The following is a 20,350-nucleotide window of genomic DNA, read 5'->3' as shown; positions in this document are numbered from 1 at the left end:
TCTTCTGATAATTTCATAGGTAATAACTGGTTTATCAACTTCAAATCTTAAGTGATATTTTACTTTTAGAAAAAAATGTGAGATCATTTACATCTGCTTAAAGAGTTCTCGTCTCTGGTCTGTGGCTCTCAATTAGTTGTAATTTATGCTACATGCACTAATTTATTAATTAAATAAAAAAATCAACAATATCCATTTACTAATAGTATAAAGAAAGGAAATAACGATTTGTAACATAATGTATGTAGTATATGAATTTTATATATTTCTTCGTATATTAAAAAAAAATTCAGGGGAAAATTCTGATATTTTAGTATTTATAAAAATACAACGAAATAAATCACAATTTCAAAATTTATAAAAAAATTACAATACAAAATAAATTAAAATTAGAAAGCGTATCTGGTTCTGATATCCTCAAGTTTCTTGGAAACTTCTGCTGGCGTCCTGTCTAAATCAGCCGCAATACTTTTTTGTTTCGCTGGTTCCAGCGAGTTATACTGTTCACAAAGATCTCCATCAATTACATTCTAAAACAAATAAAACAAGGTTATTAACTTGTATTATTTTTGGTATTAAATGAATTACCTTTACTGGATAATAATAACTCCTAAATGATAAATGATCCCTCCCACAGAGCGGTGAATTTTCGCTCCTCATGTGCATTTCTAAGTGCTGGAAGAAATCGTGGTCTTCGTGAGATGTGAAGGGTACCAATACCCCTACTGTTCCCGAAAGTGTGGTGTAGATTAAAGACTCCCATCCTCCAGGAATTAACGTTGCTTTCTGCAACCAAGTTACAGTCTCTCCCACGTGGAATGTAGCAATAGTATCGGCTTTTTGGGACGCCCCATTAAGCAACCCCCTGTCCCATAAGGCTTTGTGACCAGTGGGGTCTTCCTCCACATCATCACTAACATTGGGAGGCAAACGTAAGATGGCGATGTTTCCGAATTTGTCTGCCGTGGCGACTGTGTCGTAATCCAAGACGTTGGTACACGTAATCCATCTTGGGTGTGTGTCATCAGCAAAAATAATCAACTGATTCTCTGCTCTTTTGTATCTGACCATGAAGACGGACTCCTGAACGTCGGAGACGAAAATACGTTTACCCATGGCTTGGATGTTGACAATTGCATTGGGGATATGCTGAAAATATATTTTCATGTTTAACGCACTGGTATTTGTAGTAAGTATAAATATTTAAAACGTGTTAGTGATCAGCACTGCAGGATTTCAGCATGAACTCTGTTGAAATTTTTTATCATCATAGAAGTAAACCTTATTTTACAAGAACAAAGTTTAAAATGTTTTACCTTGTTTTCACATTTCCTTAGCAGTTTCTTCTTGCCCATATCATAGAGCCTTAACATTCTTCCTACTCCAGCCAACAGTCTTCCATTGTATGAACAAAGAGCCATTGGCACTTCATCTACAGGCGTCCTGTGAACCAGCTTCAATTCCCTACCCATTACGTCAACTTTGTATGTGTCAAGGAACCCTGAGGAACATTGTCTGGGATTCAATTGGAAGTCTTTTGCCACTCCAACAATCAAAAACCATTGATGTTCAGGTTGCCCATGGAACTTAACCAGACAAATAGACATGGCCGCCTCGTTTTGTTCTAAACTAATCATGTTATGCGTTATCCCCTGTACTGGATCCATCATCCTCAACGTTGAAGCCCACATACTGTGGCCAGCCTTTGGTGAGGAAAATATGCTTTCAGGAAGGTCTTCACTTAAAAAGGCTTCGGCCATTTCTTTCGCCAGTTCTTGTTCTTCTTCATTGGCGGCTTCTTTCATTTCTTCGGCCATCTGAAGTCGCCTTTGCTTCTTCGTTTCTTCAGTGTAGGCGTTGTGTTCAGACTCTATGACAATGATATTGTTGGACTCTGGATGAATGATGAACTTCCTAGGTGTATATTTGAGGGGGAACGATACTTGGTTAAAAACGGCGCCCAATTTTTCCAAGGCCAAAATCCTGAGGGTGTTGGTTGAAATCGCAACAATTCCCTCAGGGCACTGTTCCGAACTAAAGCCGGATGCATATTCGAGACTTTCATAAGAAAGAGGCGTCAAATAGAAGCGACTTTGATAGTAGTAGCTAAGCCAGGATCGGCTGCTCATTGCCAAAACGGCCTCAGATTGTTGCATTCGTATCCTAAACAGCTTAACAGGTCTAGAACCAAGATACCTGGTTCTTGTATCAGTTAAGTCTCCAGTAACAGGATCTAATACTGTCCTCAATAGGGCACCATTCTGAAGACCAATGTTCAAATATAGGGTACTTGTGGTACTGGCGGCGGCAGCGTTGTCGGGATCTCTGTCGGTGCATCCCATTTCTACAATGCACAACGATTCGGCACACACCGGCAACGGTTGCATCGATCTAGGCGCCAAACAGTCACTTGGATCCAGGGATATAATCCTCACGGTACTGTCCGCTAATCCGACCGCCAAAAACCATGATCGTTGTTCACCCTGGGGCACGTTTGCCAGTGCCATGCACACCACGTCCGAATTCATTCTTTTTCGTTCTTTGTACTCGTGTAACTGGCCAGTCTGGAATAATGAATGAAATTTTAATTAGTTTTTAGTCTTATTCTATTGTTTTATTTTTTTAAAAGTGACTTAATTTAAAAAATAATTAATAAATTAAAGATTATAATTTGAATTATAAATGAAAAATAAAATATTTAATTGAAGTTTGAAAAACAAAATTTAAATCACAATAAATTAAATAAATAATTAATTTTTAAAGATTTGATGACTATTTCAACAAACTGCTGTATATGAAAAATTTGTGTAGCATCTTGATTCACTCCAATACAATATTGTAATGTCATCGGAGGCGACAAGAGGCCATTTATGTTGCACAGTTACATTTTAATCAACTTCTAAACTGTTAATCATATTTGTAACCATGCAAAATGACTTTATTTTTATTAATAAGTATTTTTTATGAATTTTTTGTTAAATAAAATACTTACAGGATCCATCTCAAAATAAACTAGTTCTCCCCCAGTTAGAGCAATCACAACTTGTCTTTGGTTCACAGCACATTTTACTATAGTTTTCTTTCCAGCTTTCCATTCGTTAACACGTTTATCAGAACATATGTGTCTTATTCCATCAGGATATACCTACAAAAATTATAAATATACAAATATGAAAACTAATTAAAAAGTATTCAATAAAATTGAATTAAATGTTCCGTGAATAGGAGATCCAAATATATTATGATAAATACATCTGGTACTATGTTCACGACATTGATCTAGGACAATTTCTTTTGATTTCATAAATAGAATAATATGAAACAAAATGGGATTGTCCACAAGTGTGTTTACAATGCATACCTGTACAAGGGCATCATCATTTAAAGCTGAACAGGATAAAGTAGGTGTGGTTCCTAAGAAACCACTGTCTGTTACTTCTTCCACAGTTTCTCCAATAGATAAAACCAACGTGGCATTTTTGAATGACACAATAATGTAGGCGTCATACTCATCTGTAACAAAAAATCGAAATAAATAGTAACAAAATATCAACATAATTAGGGATAAAGTATGTATTTTGATTAATTCAGCATTGTGGTTGTAATCAGTGTTATTCAGGTGAAACACGGACAATAAGTGTCATCATTAAAAACATATCAAATGAATCCGAATCCTCCCTCCCGGCATCAATTTCAAAACTTACCAAATCTACGTGGCTAGTGCAAACGTCCGGGGATCTGAAATGAAAAAGCACTGGTGTCGGTAAATGTTCAACAGCCAGGCTTCGTTTGAATATGTCTCTTACGTGAAACTCAAAAAAAACTAACTAGAAAAAAAAATTGTATTTACCATCGCTTCTCCGTTTCACGGTCCACACGGCGTTCGGGTTGCCGGGCAATTCCGACACGGCCATCTCGGAGACCTCGAGACCGTGTCTGAGCACGCGCAGCGACGACCTTGGACCTCTGCCGCACAGCATGTACAACTGGGGCGTGTCCTCGCCAGCCAAGTCGGCGACCCGCGACGACAATATCGGCGACAACGACTCCATCTCGTCGACCAGGACCAGATTACGCAGCGGCCTCGGTGCGAAGAAGAACGTGTCGCCTTCTTCCAGGGGCATCGCCGAACTGAACTCCAGCTCGTCGTCGTCGTCACCGAGGTGGGCTATTTGATATAAATAACTGCAAGAAGATAAATTCTATAAAATCTTCATATTTTATACTCTTTTCAATCTTTTATAGTACTACAAATTAGAGATGTGAACAATTTAGTGATGTGTTTAATTTATTACTGTTAGGGCTTTGAAAATGTCCACTTTTGTACCAAATTCGAAAAAAATCTATAGATGAAGGACTCAGAATTCTTGTGGTGACAATGCTAAGTCGGATACGACATGCACAGGTTAGTTTAGACGATTCAAAAATAATGATTGAGGCGTACTGAAAAAATTTAGGACAAATAATTGGAGGAACTACTTCATCAAAAACGATCTCAAACAGTAACAGAACATGAAAAACCTCACAATTACAGGAGTCGACAATTTCATTCTTCATTTGAAGAAACTGAAGAATGGATTGATTCATAGATAGCCTCAAAAGACATGACAGATTGATGGTAGAAAGTATTGGAGTGAAATATTTTAATTCCTTATATTTTAAATAATGTTTTATATAAAAAAACAGCGATAATTTATTCAAGGTTCTAATATTTTTGCCATTGTTACTAAGTCTTAAATTTAAGTATAAGTTGTGGCATGTTTGGGAGATCTGAATGCAATATCTTTTAACTACATCCAGTACTATGAACAAGCAGTTAATCTTGGACATTTTCTTTTGATTTCCAATATTGATTTATACAGAAACAAAATGGGAACGTCCGAATAATAAAACAAGTAACAAAATACTTACTGGTTACCAAATTCTGAAGCAACGAATAAAAATCCAGTCTTGAGGACACACATGGCAGTCGCCACTGGGACTGTGTCAAAGTATTTCAATTTAATTTCGGTGACCATATCGTCTTCAGTCTCCAACGTAATTTTGAATATATCTCCTTGTTCAGTTTGGGCAAGGAAGAAGAACATGGACTTTGTTTTGTGGGTGGCTGAGCAAACAAAAATCATTCCTCTTTCTGGATCATCCAGATCATTACGCCTCCTCGGAATGGGACAACGAATGTCATGTTGGTCACCGAGGTTTTTGTAAGTGAGATAGTTTTCAGAACAAATCAGTACTCCTGATGGTCCATCATCACCACCAGGCACTGTGACTAAGAAATTGGCATGTTCTTCCAAAGGCTCAGAGTACTTCCTAACCACGTGGTTAACTCCAAGATCCAACTCATAGAACGTAAGTGTCTGTTGAGTTTTTTGTGCAGCCTCACCTGTTGGATCCGAGTCTGCCTCCTCGTAATCAATTTCCAGACAGGCAAACATGGGGTTGTCATACCCCACATCAACGCCGACCATGTGATACACTAACGTGTTACTTTTGTGAGCCTCAAGAGGCGAGGAGATGGTCAGTCTGGCCTGGGCATCCCTGTTAAGGATGTACGCCAGCTTTTGTTTCTCAATTGCGCCGACCATCACAGCCCTGCCTCTGGGATCCGTAGCCAAATACTGCCCGGGCACGATCCTTCTTCCGCCCGATTTGCCGAAGGTTTCCTGATGGACTTTCTCGAACATGTTTTTGGCCGGCAAGTACTCCAGAATTACTATCCTGCCGGAATCCGAACCGATGACGACGTAATCTTTTGTGCCGCCTGTTAATCTGAATGACATCAGTGACCTTACGATGCCGAAAATTTCGACCGTAAGTAGTGTGTGCACTTTGCCGGTGTTTGGGTCGGGTCTCAACAGTTCTATGCTTTTGCCACGTGATATGACGATTTCCTGGGTTTTCGTCCCGGAAAAGTTGCCGTGCACGGCGTGGGAGATCGCCGTGGCCCTTTGAAGGGTCAAATTGTACAAGTGCATCTTGAGTTTGCCTGCTAATAAAATTAGAATTAGTCAAGTGTTACGACATAATTTGTATGATATTGAACGATAAAGTTATGACTTACAGTGGTGAAAAATGGTATGGAATATCTGTAAAAATTGGCATTATTCATATCTGTTGCTCATCGTTTCTTGTTTAGGTCTTTTTATCGAATATGTTTGGAAAAAGTATGAAATATTATTTTATTTGTGGTGTTAAAAAACCACTACTATCAAAGTCTGGCATTTACAAAATCTCACTTGTCATAAACTAAGGAAAAGTGAAACTCAGTCTTTTGCAGTGACTAAAGTAAATTTAATTTGAGTCTGATGGTAAGTGTGGAACAACACCATATTAAATACCAAATTCCTACAGTTAAACAGGACAAGATGGATGGTTTTCAATACAGAGATATACTGGAAAACACCATGTTTCCATTTGCCGAGGAAGAAACGCCATTTCATTGGATATTTCAACAAGACAATGATCATAAATACACGTCTAAAATTATTAAAGCGTGGTTTCTAATAAAAAGCTTAACTGTGACTAAATGGCCGTTTTAATGTCCCGTTCTAGACCCTATTGAGCATCTTTGGAAAGTATTAGACATCAGAACTAAACAGGATCTTTAAATAATACAGAAAATGTGGCAACAAATTGATTTTTTATTAAAAAAAAGTGAATTTAATTATCATTGTGATTAATGGATCAATCTTACAGTAAATTAGATTTCTTCAGATTTGCAACAGATTAATAACATTTGTAATAAGTAAATAAATATTCTAAAAATTCCCATTTTTCCACCACTATATGTCATACTGGGTGGTCATAAAAGTATGCAGAGTACTTAAAAATATAATCAGATCTACCTATATACTAATAAACCAATTTGGCCCTTTGGCGCCCACGCCAAGGGGCGTAATACAAAGCGCCAACTGGTTAAAACACTGAAGAGACTTATTTAAAAGATGTGAATAAGTAAAATCTACACAATAAGACAGTATAGAAGGTGAGAGTGAAAACGTGGTCCCCACGTTGTACTCACACACGCCATGAGTTTTTACTAACAAAACTATACAGGGTGAAGTATATATTTGTTAGTTTAGACTGTCGGGTACTGAAACCAGGTAATTGCATACAATAAATGCAACTCCAACGATGCAATGTACCCATATTATCTTGCACCGCTTCGATCTACCGGAACATGTGTTGATGCGGTAGGAGATACCATAGTGCGTAACGGTAAAATGCAGCTCTATCTCAAGTTGTTTTCTTTTAATATACTGCGACCACAACAGAAAACTAAAACCAACTCGAAGATATTTCTGCACATACCAAACTTATACAAAAAATACATAGAAATTAACCTAGAAAATAACATAAAGAAACCAAAAACACTTACTCTAATAATTGATGGCTTTATTTGCTCCAAATATTTTGAGAAAACCTCAAAATTATTCGTGCTACATCACCGGTCGGTCTTCTATTGCACATGGCCGCTTCGATTTCAGCGCGTCTGCGTCGAACTGAAGCTGAACTGTGATTGGACGGTTTTCCGTCGGAGCCGACGAAGGAAACCTACCGGAAGTGAACTAAGGCGTCACGTGACTGATAAAAATAGCGCGGGACGTATGAATATAAAACGGTTACGTTGGATTTTAAAAATAAATTGATTTTGTTTAAATTAAACAAACCAAAAATAAGCTTTGAGACTCGGACTAACGTGGGAATTGGGATAAAATTACAAAAGTGATAATTTACAGGTGGCGCCAAATCATATATTTGAATAGATAACTTTATAGTAGTTTGATTTTTCGTATTTTAGGTTAGGAATGTTTTGATATTGAAAAAATTACGTTAAAAACTATTACTTTTGATGTGGTAATTTAGTGACAATTATAAATATGTGGAAGTTAAAGAGGAGGGATGTAGGAAATGAATATGCCATCAACAAACAAGAATTTTTAATTGGAAGGAGGCCTACCGCCGATATATGCATCACAAATTTACATGTTTCAAGAATTCATGCATTGCTAACACTAGACAATGAAGATTTGTACATTGAGGATCAAAATGTAAGATTTTTAATGACTTACCATGGTTTGATTCTTACACAAATTTACATCATATTAGACAAGAATTAGTGGACTGTCAGACTTATTTGACAAGTTATTTACAACTTAAAAATAAACATTTATTCTTATTTATAATTCTTTCAGCAAAAACGTAGAATTAAATAAATTTATAAACAGTCTGTATATGGTAAATAAACAATACCTTTTTTCTCACTGTTAAACCATCATCATTAAATAATTCTCTTCTATTTAGTCAAGAAGTGTATTGATATTCTGTACATAATTAAAAGGCAAATTTGCATTTTAATATTTAAATTATTCCTTCAACCATTAACTTAATTCATAAGTACGGTTATCAAAATATATAAGTAGAAAAATATTCAATATTTTAAAATTTTACTTTTTTCACAGTTTATTCTGAATTTATAGTTTATTATAAATTAATTCAATTAAACTTTCATAACTTACAAATCTACATGTTAATTTTAATGAATTTAGTGTATATTATAAATTATTATTTTTAGAATATGATTATTTAAAATAAACTTGTTTATTTTAACCTTTTTTAAAAAAGGAAAAAAATGTTGACTGAAATTCTAAACATTGGACAGTATACATTTATTTTAAAGCAAACTTTTACACATTTGTCAAAAAGAATCTTAAAATTTGTAGCAAAAAGTTAATCTGCTTAAGAAATTTTATATTAATCTTCGTAAATGTGTTTTAGACTTTTAATGGAACATTTGTTAATGACAAAAGACTACCAGCCAAAGTGAAGACAAGACTGAAACCTGGAGATGTGATTTGCTTAGGGGAAACAGCTCTAATGAATGATCACAATACTTACTTTGAAGTATTACAAGATGGTATGGAAAACATAGAGAATATAGTAAAATTTATTGCTAGTACAAATACAGATGCAAATAATGAACACATTGAACAAAATAATCACCAACAGAATAATAATATTTTAAGAAAAAGGGGAGACAACTTGCCAACAATGGTTGATGCCAATTTAGAAAAAAATAATAGTACTACTAGTATTAACAATGTTCACAAAGAAGTGACTACATGTACACACGAATCTAATGTGGTACAGTGTTCAGATGACAGTCACTGTAACAAACCAGAAACTGACTCATTGAATTCAGAAATAGGAAATGATAAAGAGAGTACAAATCCCACTGATTTTATAGATTTCTGTCTAAATTGTGATTTAGACAATAATGTAGGTATTACTGGGAGTAAATTAGATATTATTATTGTCAAAAACATTTATCATATAATATTTGGCTTTAACACTGCTTCAATTAATTAGTGTATTGAAATATTTATATTATTTGATTTTTACTGATATTCCTTTTATCTTAAAGCAAACTTATTATTTGATAATATTTTTGTATTCTATTAATATTACAATTAGAATCATACTCATATTGACACAGAATAATGTTGATAATAATGCATATTGTATAGTTAGTATACAATTAGAGAGACCAGTCAAGTGGGTCTGACTAGTTCATAGATTGATTCTGATGTAGAGATGGGAATAACGGTTCCACAAAAATCGCCCGCTCCAAGCGACCGCTCCACGAAAATACCGCGACAAAATAACGTTATTTTGTGGAGCGTTATTTTTATAACTATATCGTCTCCAAGTTCGACAGCATAACGCGATGAGTTGTTCCGTTCCTTGGTATCTCAGCGATACCGAATGACTTGTTTCATAAATTTTTATATAAAATATATTAAACCAAAGATATAATCTAAAACTGTGTTTAGATAAGGGCATGTACAGATTTTGAAAAAATCGCCTTCGAGACTTAATTAATGAATGGCCTCTAAGAGTGTGATTTATTTGTATAATATAAACAACACTTGGAAAGATTTTAGGCCTAGGAACTTTTAAGACGTAATTTTTAGTTGACTTGACTTCGATCATCTTACCAGAAGTGTACAATAAAACGAAAGAAACAATGAGCAATGTAAATACAGTTTAAATTGTAACCAAAACTTTTAAATTCATAAGTAATGTTTAGTTTTTGTTATGTATTTTATTATTTTTAATTAATTTCTAAATTATTTTTTTTTAAATAAATTTATTTGTTGAGTCATTGAGTTCTTTTATATTAAAATAATTTAATTTACAAAAAATGTTCATTTTTTCATACCATGAACCATGATGAACCTATAATTCAATATGTTTTGTTTGAATTTATTACTTTATGAATGTATTTTTATACTGCGAAGTATGAAACGAAACGGTCTGGAACGCGAATCGCGATACTGTAACGATAACGAATTAAAACTGTCGCGATTTGACTATGCTCGTTCGCGACAGCGATTTAGGCAGTCGCCTCGTTCCTCAGTAACTAGTTATTTCGTCGCTAGGAGCGCGACTAAACCGTTCCTCAAAAATACCGCTCCAAAATCGCGGTATTAAAATACCGACACATCTCTATTCTGATGTGTTTGGGTGAGGCCAATCTTGACCTGGCCTCAAGTGTACTCAGCAAATAGAAACAAGATCATTTATTTAAAACATAACATCATGAATGTAACAGAAATAATCTACTACAGGGTACAAGGAATATCAGCTACTAATAAAGATAACTTTATTAATTCTTAACTCATTTAAATAGTTTTATGTTTTGCCATTTTTGTTGATGTAGCTTTTTCAGTGTATGCATGTATGTGGTTAGTAGTTACATAAATTTGCATCACATTAGACAAGAATTAGTTGGCTGTTAGACTTACTTGGTGGTTTAGGTGAGGGTGATCTTAATCTGACCTCAAGTGTACATAGCAAATAGAAACAAGATCATTTATTTAAAACATCATGAATGCAACATGATACAAGGAATATCAGCTACTAATGAAGATAACTTTATTAATGCTGAACTCATTTAAATAGTTTTATATTGCCTTTTTTGTTGATGTAGCTTTTTCAGTGTATGTGTGTATGTGTTAGTAGTTATGAGTAATGAAATAAATATTTGTTGCTTTTACCATTCAACAAAAAACTTTAAGGTATATAATTTATTATAAACTTGTAAATTTTTTTGGAAAGAGATTCTCTAGTTACAATTAGTTACTGGTTGAGTGGTTGATAGTATTAAGACGTTGAATAAGTTCTCACTGTTTCTTCAAAAATGGCTCAGTTCAAGGAATTTCGAATGGTAATGTTCAATTTTAGTTCACTCTAATGAAACCAAAGTAATTTTTTATTGCTAAAGTGTTTTTAGTGATAAAGTGTAATTGTGACTGATTTCGACGCTTCAAAAATAATTATTGCTTCAACGATAGAAAAGAAAAAAGTTTTTGGTAATGTTCGTAGTTCAAAGCTTCTTCTCCGCATTTAGTAGGATCAGCAAGCTGCTAAAACCGAATGGGAGGTCTCTATTGACTTCAATTAAATACCTTTAAGTCTATACGAACAGAGACACGACAAATTGATTTTATTACATGACAATGCTCAGCCTCATGTTGCAAACCTTATAAAAACCTATCTGGAAATGCTTCAATGAGAAGTTCTACTCCACCCTATATGTTCACCTTACTTAGTCCCTTCCGATTTTCACCTCCTCCATTGAATAAGACATGATCTGGCTGAGCAGTGCCTCCATTCTTTTGCAGATACTAAGAATGGATCAATTCTTGGAAAGCCTAAAAAGACAAATGTTTTCTATGACGAGGAATATATATAAACTATCAGTACTTAGAGTGAAATAATTTTATTCCTTAAATAAAGACTTATTCAAGGTCCTAATATAATTATATTCACATAAAAATAATTATATTGCATATTAAATTCTTTTATATATTAATATAAAATTTTAGGTAATCGCTACACCCTCACCAGTTTCATCACCAAAGGAGAATTTTGATGAAATCCAACCACAAAATAGCATTAAGTTTTTCGATGATGAAATTATTGTGGTCGACGATGACGATGATGAGATTAGTTGCTCTCAACTTATGGTCTTGGATCAAAAGAAAAAAGATGTTACTCCAGTTGTTAATTTTGATCCATATCATGAAATCAAAATGGAACAAGAACAAATGGATATGGAGGATAGTATTGTATTATCGGACGATGAAGAAGAAGTAATCGATAAAAAAGACATTAAAACTGATGATTATGTTAAAATTGAGGAGAATCTGAGAATAATTGATGAAGGTGGAGACAATTTATGGAATAAGGTACCAATTGATTTAGAGCAGGAAGAAATGGACACGTGTGACCTGATTGATTGTTTGGTAAGAAAGTTTATAATGCCCATTCTTTATTCATTAATTGACAAATTTCGTTAAACTTTTAGGAATCGAATACACCACAAGTTAAAGACGAAGACATGGAAGACCAAAGTAATAGATCAGACCCAAAACCATCAGATTCAGACAGAGAGTTGGCTTCTGGAACAACTCCAAGCGTTTCTAAATCGAAAAATATTCCAGAAACATCAAGCAACAATAAAATAATCCTAATTGATGCCCTCCATAAAAAATCTAAAGCTCAGCCAAGCCAAAAACGGGCAAAGGCCAAAACGGACGAGCCACCACCCAAACGCAATAGAAAATCTTCACCAGCCAGACCTAATAAGGCAACCGACAAGAAAGAAGCGAGGAAAAAGAAACTGCAAGAAATCGCGTCCCACACTAAGACCACAAAAGTTTTTAAGACGGTAACGCAAAGTGTGAAAGTGAAAGTATCCAAAAGTCGTGGTGAGTTTTTGCTCGACGTGTCCCTGCCAGGACCTTCCGTATCGAAAACTGTTGTTGAGAAAAAAGATCAGTTCAAAATACCGAAAGTGCCGCCAGCTAAGGTGAAACCTAAAGAACACGTAGAGGAAATTAGAATTCCGAAGATGTCGTTTAAGAACCTGGATAATAATGTTTCTGAACGTCCACGATTGATGCACAGTAACAATCGTACTTTACATAGAAATAATTTTATTAATGAGAATGTCAATTTGCAAGACGTGTTTGAAAAAATACTGTACTGGAACATAAAATGGCTGAATGACCAAAATGAAACGCCACCAATAAATGAGGAAGCGGCTACCCAAATGAAGAATTCATTTATCTCGTTCAAAGATTATTGTGACACATTAACCCCGCTAATTTATTTAGAAATATGGGGCTATGTTTGCTTTGATTTTGTAAATGAAAATCAGTAAGTATCATTTAATTTTTATAACATACAATACATACATTGTTGAAAAAGATAATGCTATTATTACTTGTCTAATATTGCAGCTCAGCAATGTATACACTTAAGACTAATGCTAGAGTAGTGGGGAGGTTACTTTACATTGATTGTGAAGGTATGTGTTTTTACAAATTTAGTAAAATTAGCTAAAGAATGAATTATTTTGATAAAAATTAATAAGGATTCTAAATAACACATCATAATATGATCATTATTTGAAGTATGAGTATTGAGAGAAACTGTCTTTTTTTAATAGGAAAAAGTAATTAATTAATAATAGCAGAGACAAATAAAAATGACCGATTCTAAAGCATCTAAAAATAGTAAAGAGCAAACTGAGTTTAATATTAAATATAATTTTAGTCTTAATGTGATGCTCTCATCATTTGATTTTATTAATTTATATATTAATTATAATTTAACTGAAATAAATAATTAAATTTTATTAAAAAACAAAAATTTATTTTTTAAGAAAAGGTAACTCAATGACACAACAGAGAAAAATAAAAATGTTTGTCTGCTTTTGAAAACATATTTAAAAATAGTTAATATTAAATACAATTTTAATCTTGCTCTGATCAATGGTTCATAAATACTAGAAAAAAATATTACTATTAAATTAATTATAATTTAAATGAAATAAATAATTAAATTTTATTTAAAAACTGTAAATATTGAAACATTTTTATTTATTAGGAAAAAGTAATTTAATGGTACAACAGTGGAGATAAATAAGAATGTTTGATTGTAATTAGAGAATGCATCTAAAAATAGCAAATAATAAAATGGGTTTAATATTAAGTTTCATTAAAACATGGTGTAAATTTTGTTTTACTTTTTCCTTAAAAATATTTACAACATATTTAGTGACGATGAAAAATTTAAACGTTATTTAATCTGATTTTCTTCTTTTTCAACAATTTCAAATTAGGCAAAAATTATATGGAATAAGGAAGATATTAAAACCTGCAACAAACCTTTTTGATCATCAATTTATTCTTTTATATATCTGTTGATTAAATTTCTACAATATAATAATAAATATTACAAACACAGTGACAATTACTAAATATTTGAATTTATTTAGTACGAAAAATAGTCCTTTTTACATTCAGTAATTAAAAATAAATCTTGTTCACAAGATCTTTTTTTTTTTAAATTTGGCTTATTGTTTCCTTCAACACAATTATAAATGTAAATTGTAGAATTTATTTAGGAATACTGAAATATTTAAACGTCATTTAATAAGATTATCTCTTTTTTTAACAGATCAAAATGAGCCAAAATTTTATATAGTAGAGGGATGAAATTAAAACCTTCAACTAACCTTTTTGATCATCAGTTTATTCTTTTTTATGTTGGTGAAAATCTTACAATATTATAATAAATATTACAAACAAAGTAATAATTTCTAAATATTTGAATTTATTTAGTACGAAAAACAGTATTTTTTATATTCAGTAATTAAAAATAAATCTTGTTCAGAATATAGTACTCATTTTGTTTTTCTTTTTTAAAATTTGATTTTATTGTTACCTCCAACAGAATTATAAATGTAATTTCTAGAACTTATGTAGGGATACTGAAATATTTAAAAGTTATATAATAAGAGTATCTCTTTTTTAACAAATCAAATTGAGGCAAAAATCTTATATAGTAGAGGGAAAAAATTAAAACCTGCAACAATCCTTTTTGAACATCAATTTATTCTTTTATATGTCTGTTGATTATAATCTTACAATATAATAATAAATATTATAAACAAAGTAATAATTCCTAAATATTTGAATTTATTTAGTACGAAAAACAGTTATTTTTATATATAGAGTAATTAAAAATAAATCTTGTTCAGAATATTGAATTCATTTCGTTTTACTTTTTGTTAAAAATTTGAATTTATTGTAACTTCCAACAGAATTATAAATGTAAATTGTAGAACTTATTTACGGATATTGAAAATTTTAAAAGTTATTTAAGAAGATTATCTCTTTTTTTTAACAAATCAAAATGAGGCAAAAATTTTATATAGTAAAGGGAAGAAATTAAAACCTGCAACAAACCTTTTTGATCAACAATTTATTCTTTTATATGTCTGTTGATTAAAATCTTATAATATAATAATAAAAATTATAAACAAAGTAATAATTACTAAATATATGAATTTATTTAATACTATTAAAATAATTAGTAATTAAATTTATATATCTGGTTTAGAATGTTAATTAATTTTACTTTTAGATTAAAATTTATTTAGAATAAATTTTATGGGAACTTATTTAGTGACATTACAATCTATAACAAACTTTTTTGATTATCAGTGTATTCCCTTTTTTTATTTTTATAGTTTAATAAGAAAAAGATAATTATAATTTAAGTGATTAAACATAAATTAAGTTAGTAACTAGTTGGAGGTTGCGCCCAATTATGGAATCATATAAATCATTTTTAATTTTGATAATGAATTGAAGTTAATAAAATATTTAGAATAGAATTTGTTTCAATTCTTATTTAATTATGTTTTATTATTTTTAGCCTATCTGACCAAGGAGCAAGAGGGAGATATTATTAGGGAAAATGATTTTTGTCTAGTAGAAATAACTTATAAAGATGGTGTAAGAACTGTTTATAAAACTCAGTTTTGTTTAGCACATAAAGTAAGACACAGGATGCTTAGGCAGAATGATCTAGTCAAACCAGGAGGTAAGGTATATTCATTTAATTATTTAAAAAAGGTTTAACGTGAAATAAATTATGTAGTTTTATCAGTATTAAAATATTATTAAAATAAGTTACAAATTTTAAACTATTTGTTCATTAAGAATAAGTTTCTGTTTAGTTTTAGCATCTATATGCCCTGGAAAACCGTATATACAATTAATAATGACTCTAGTCACACCGTATCTAGACAACAACAAAATATTGGAGAAACTGGTACTTAAAAAAGTCAGCAACTTATCATTACATTTCAAATTTCTTCGCACACTAAGACTACTATCTACCTCATCATTAAAACAATTGATTCTGAAGCCAGATATTCAAGACTATAAATCTGAATCAATTCCACATATTATTATGGCGGTAATTTATACTTCTCTGCTAATTTTTCTGATAAATTGATTAATTTGGCATAATTTTCAGGATATGCTCAACACTGAACAACGATCAATAGTGATGGAAGCCACTAATATGTGCATTCGTAACCGTCCAGGCATATATTTAATCCAGGGCCCACCTGGCACAGGCAAAACGCGACTGATCACGAACATCGTCTTCCAATTATTATTAGGTAAACATGTGAAACGTCCATGCTTAATGGTTTTGGCACCTTCAAATAACGCCGTCGATAATGCCTTACAAAAACTCCACCAAGCCACTAAACGATATTTAAACGGTATGTTTTGCCATACTTTAGTTATTTGATGATTAATTATTTGTCTTGATTTAGATGCGACGTCGAAACAGATAAAAATGGTGAGGCTTGGCCCCGACGCTAGCATTGGAAAAAATGCTCTTGGTTTTAGACTGAGTTATATAACTAAGAAGCATATGTATAAGTCAGAACTAAAACATATGCCGGATTTTAATCCTGCTTTAAGTGAAAATGAACGAGAAGAATGTCTTAGGAAACACCTACGTCATAATTATAGTTATACCTACAAAAAATATGAAGAAGAGATATTATTGAATGCAAATGTAATTTTTACAACACTAAATAGCAGTAACAGTGGTTATCTGGCTGAAAAAGTAAAAAAGTAAAGGTGATTGATGAAAAGTTTATAACTATTTAACTATTATGTATTTTAGGAGACAGTTACAAATTACATGTTGCATTATAGACGAGGCAACTCAATGTACTGAGCTTGAAAGTCTTATGCCCACACAATTGGGGATTGAAAAGTTTGTTCTTGTTGGAGACCATAAACAATTAAATGCCACTGTTCAAAATAAGGTAAGCCTTAAACTTAACAACACTCCTTGTAACTAATTTAGCATGTGACAATAAATATTTGTATTCGTTTTAGGATGCTGTAAAGTTGGGATATGCCAAATCACTCTTTCAAAGAATTTACGATAATTTTAGGGACTGTGCAGATTCTCCAATTAAGATGCTTACACGTCAGTATCGAATGCACGGTGAAATATGTTACTATCCGAATAAGAGATTTTATGGGGGCAAATTAAAAACTTTCACTGAAATTCGCCATAAAATCACCCCCTTGATTAAACCATACGTTGTTTTTTCTCTGAAAGATGAGACAGATGAATTGGTAACTAATAGAGAGGTTTATTTGAGTGTTAATGAAGTGGAATTTGTAAAAGGTTTGGTTGAGGTTTTATTAAAATCTGTCAAGTCACCTCTGCCCTTTACCATTGGTATTATTACTTACTACAATGCCCAGAAACAAAAAATTGCGGATGCCATATCGAACATCAGGTATCTATTCTCAATATAATTTAAGACCATTATTGTTTAAATAATTAATTTTTAGTAATCCCAACCAAATACATATAAAAGTTGATACAGTGGATAGTTTTCAAGGGCAAGAAAAGGAAGTGATAATTATGTCTTGTGTTAGAGATATGCCAAATTCATTCCTGAAAAATCCAAATAGGCTTAATGTAGCTCTAACTCGTGCCAAACAAGGTCTTTATATTGTTGGAAATTATAGCCTATTTAAGGTAATATAATAATAATAATAAAATTTAAGCATTTAATCCTGAAACACTACGTTATTTTATAAATTTTAGCATTGTCAAATATTTTATGACCTTCGAGAAGATGCAAAAAGACGAAAACTTAATGTAGATTTCAGCAAACTTCCGACAAATCTTCAGGAACAATTGCATAAAGCCGTATTTAGAAAACCTCTGTGATTTAGTAAGTAGTAATTAATAGTAAATATTAATTATTTAAAAAAAACTTTTTAGGAAGTTAAGACTGTAAAAACGGACGACACACAGAAAGAATTGCATAAGTCGTTTAATTTTAGTGTTTTGCTTAAAATGGAAAAGGACATTCCATAAAAACATGAGATTACTTTTTATTTATTTGTTTTAGTTAATAATTAACTACAGTAAGTTTCTAAATTAAGATAATTAAGTAAGATTTGTTGAAAAATAAACCAGTTACCTTTTTATTATTTATTTAATTATTATTTTTATTTAAATATTGACGTACAACAATTTATATACATTTTTTTGACGACCTAATGGAAATAATATATTTTATTAAATAAATAAAATCTTGTTTATTATCAATAACACAAAATTTTAATTTTAGTAAATGTATATATTTAATCTCTTTTAATTAAATGTGTGTTTCCATTATTGGAAATGTGTTTTAAACTAGATCGATTTTCAAAATTGAAGCTGCAATTTACTTAAGAAAAAGTTATTTTTGACGGATGTATATTTTTAATATCAATGATAGATTAGCGACTGTTAATCTGTCTTTTTAGTTTGATTAAAACACTAAATTCACAATAATACGTTTTATTACAACAAACGTACTTTAACCCTCGACATCTAAAGCTTAATTGACCGGTTCTCGATTATGAAATATAAACAAATCCCTCAGATTTGTTTACAAAACAAAATAGTCTAAATAAATGTGAGTCCGTCGCATCGGTCCATCGGTGAAGATGGTGGTAAGCTAACATCAATATAAAACTGATTTTTATGTAATAATTTTAACTATTTTCCATAATCAAAATTTGTATGGTATTTTTGAAAATTAATATAATTTTATTAATTTATTAAATTTATTAAAAATTAATGATTATAAATTTTGCCATACATAATATATTTAATTATCAACTGTTATACTATGTTTATATAAAAGATTTATAGATTAATTCCTACAAACAATATGATTCAACATTATACGTTTATAATGGATAATTTTTCAATTTCAGAAAAATGTTTTTACCGGGAAGGATGAAAAAAGTTATGACTAACAACTCTAAATATACAAATAAAAAGTAAATAATATTAAAATTTACTGACAATTGGAATTATGCTAACGAACACTTACTTGTCTATCAGCCCTATTATATTCCAGACTTTTTTACTATTATTTTGATCAATTTTAAGTGGTTTATGTCTGGTTTTTATGAATTTTATTATAAATTTTACCTTGCCTCTAAATTCTGATATAATCTGTTATAACTATGTTATATACATGATTTAGTTTAGATTTATAGATTCAATTAATACAATATTCAACATGATATATTGAAAATAGATTTAATTTTTCTGATTTCTGATAAATGTTTTTAAAGGGGTAAAATGAAGTCTTTTGTGATGAGTTTATTTTAAAAATATAAATAAAAAGTAAATATTAATAAAATACAGTGACAGTTAGAATTGTTTTTATTTTTTTTGTTTTAATTTTTATCTTCAATAATTCATAAAAAATAGAAATGATAAAAAATTCATTTGTCTACCAATTCTACTATGCTTCATTTAGACCACAAAAGAATATTTTTATTACTGTTTCTTAATAATTGATATTTGAAAAATGTATATGTGTGACTAAATAAAGAATGATAATGATAGTGATTTTCTATATTATAAATTTTAAATTATTAAATTACAATCCGTTATAGTTTCCATTATTGAAAATATTTTTGAAACTAGACTTAATTTTAAAATCGAAGTAAATTTATATTAAAGATTTCAATAAAAATTACTATTTTCAACATTAGTATTTTTGATAGTAAAATTTTCAGTTTTATCATGTGTTTAATAAAAAATAATAATTTGGTTATAAATTTTACTTTTCAAGTTATGTCAGAATTGTATACCTAATTTATATGTTATAAATTAAATTAATACAAACATAATAAGTTTATATGCAAAATAGATAAGAACTTTTCCATTTCTGAGAAAGGTTTTAAACTGGTAAAATTAAAAATATTAGTTTATTTTATAAATACTAATAAAATGTAAATAATAATATAGTCTAATGGCAATTAGAATGTGTTTTTACATTTTTTTATTTTTATAATTTTCAATATTTCATAAAAATAAAAATTATAAAAAATTCACTATTGAAAACGTTTTTAAAGTAGATTGAATTTTG

At 30.9% G+C, this 20,350-nt stretch overlaps 2 protein-coding genes across 5 annotated transcripts; one reads left to right on the top strand and one right to left on the bottom strand.

The window, feature by feature from the left end:
- Positions 1-296: 296 nt before the first annotated feature.
- Positions 297-7,525, bottom strand: LOC109607156 (splicing factor 3B subunit 3-like). Of its 3 annotated transcripts, none has more exons than XM_049962635.1 (8): positions 7,382-7,521; positions 4,912-5,989; positions 3,851-4,185; positions 3,362-3,513; positions 2,993-3,145; positions 1,317-2,564; positions 589-1,149; positions 297-530 (listed from the first exon to the last, which is right to left on the bottom strand). In XM_049962635.1, the coding sequence occupies exons 2-8, from the start codon at positions 5,976-5,978 to the stop codon at positions 390-392; spliced, it is 3,657 nt and encodes a 1,218-aa protein (XP_049818592.1). In that variant the 5' UTR covers positions 5,979-5,989; positions 7,382-7,521; the 3' UTR covers positions 297-389. The 3 variants fall into 3 exon arrangements, with proteins under 3 accessions (XP_049818592.1, XP_019879238.2, XP_049818593.1); XM_020023679.2 differs by having other exon boundaries at positions 4,912-5,992; positions 7,382-7,518; XM_049962636.1 differs by lacking the exons at positions 297-530; positions 589-1,149; positions 1,317-2,564; positions 2,993-3,145 and adding an exon at positions 3,705-3,738 and having other exon boundaries at positions 3,374-3,513; positions 4,912-5,992; positions 7,382-7,525.
- A 126-nt stretch (positions 7,526-7,651) lies between these two features.
- On the top strand, positions 7,652-18,416 carry LOC109602833 (probable helicase senataxin). Of its 2 annotated transcripts, none has more exons than XM_049963351.1 (15): positions 7,652-7,742; positions 7,870-8,054; positions 8,782-9,282; positions 11,895-12,314; positions 12,377-13,230; positions 13,314-13,381; positions 15,799-15,966; positions 16,103-16,344; positions 16,405-16,657; positions 16,712-17,018; positions 17,071-17,215; positions 17,289-17,701; positions 17,757-17,946; positions 18,016-18,145; positions 18,196-18,416. In XM_049963351.1, exons 2-14 carry the CDS (start codon positions 7,884-7,886, stop codon positions 18,139-18,141), a joined length of 3,858 nt encoding a protein of 1,285 aa, XP_049819308.1. In that variant the 5' UTR covers positions 7,652-7,742; positions 7,870-7,883; the 3' UTR covers positions 18,142-18,145; positions 18,196-18,416. The 2 variants fall into 2 exon arrangements, with proteins under 2 accessions (XP_049819308.1, XP_049819307.1); XM_049963350.1 differs by having other exon boundaries at positions 7,709-7,742; positions 7,805-8,054.
- Positions 18,417-20,350: the final 1,934 nt, after the last annotated feature.

This window comes from Aethina tumida, chromosome 2, assembly GCF_024364675.1.
Source record: "Aethina tumida isolate Nest 87 chromosome 2, icAetTumi1.1, whole genome shotgun sequence".
NCBI lineage: Eukaryota > Metazoa > Arthropoda > Insecta > Coleoptera > Nitidulidae > Aethina > Aethina tumida.
Note: the sequence above shows the minus strand (reverse complement) of the source record. Positions and strands in the feature narration are given on the sequence as shown.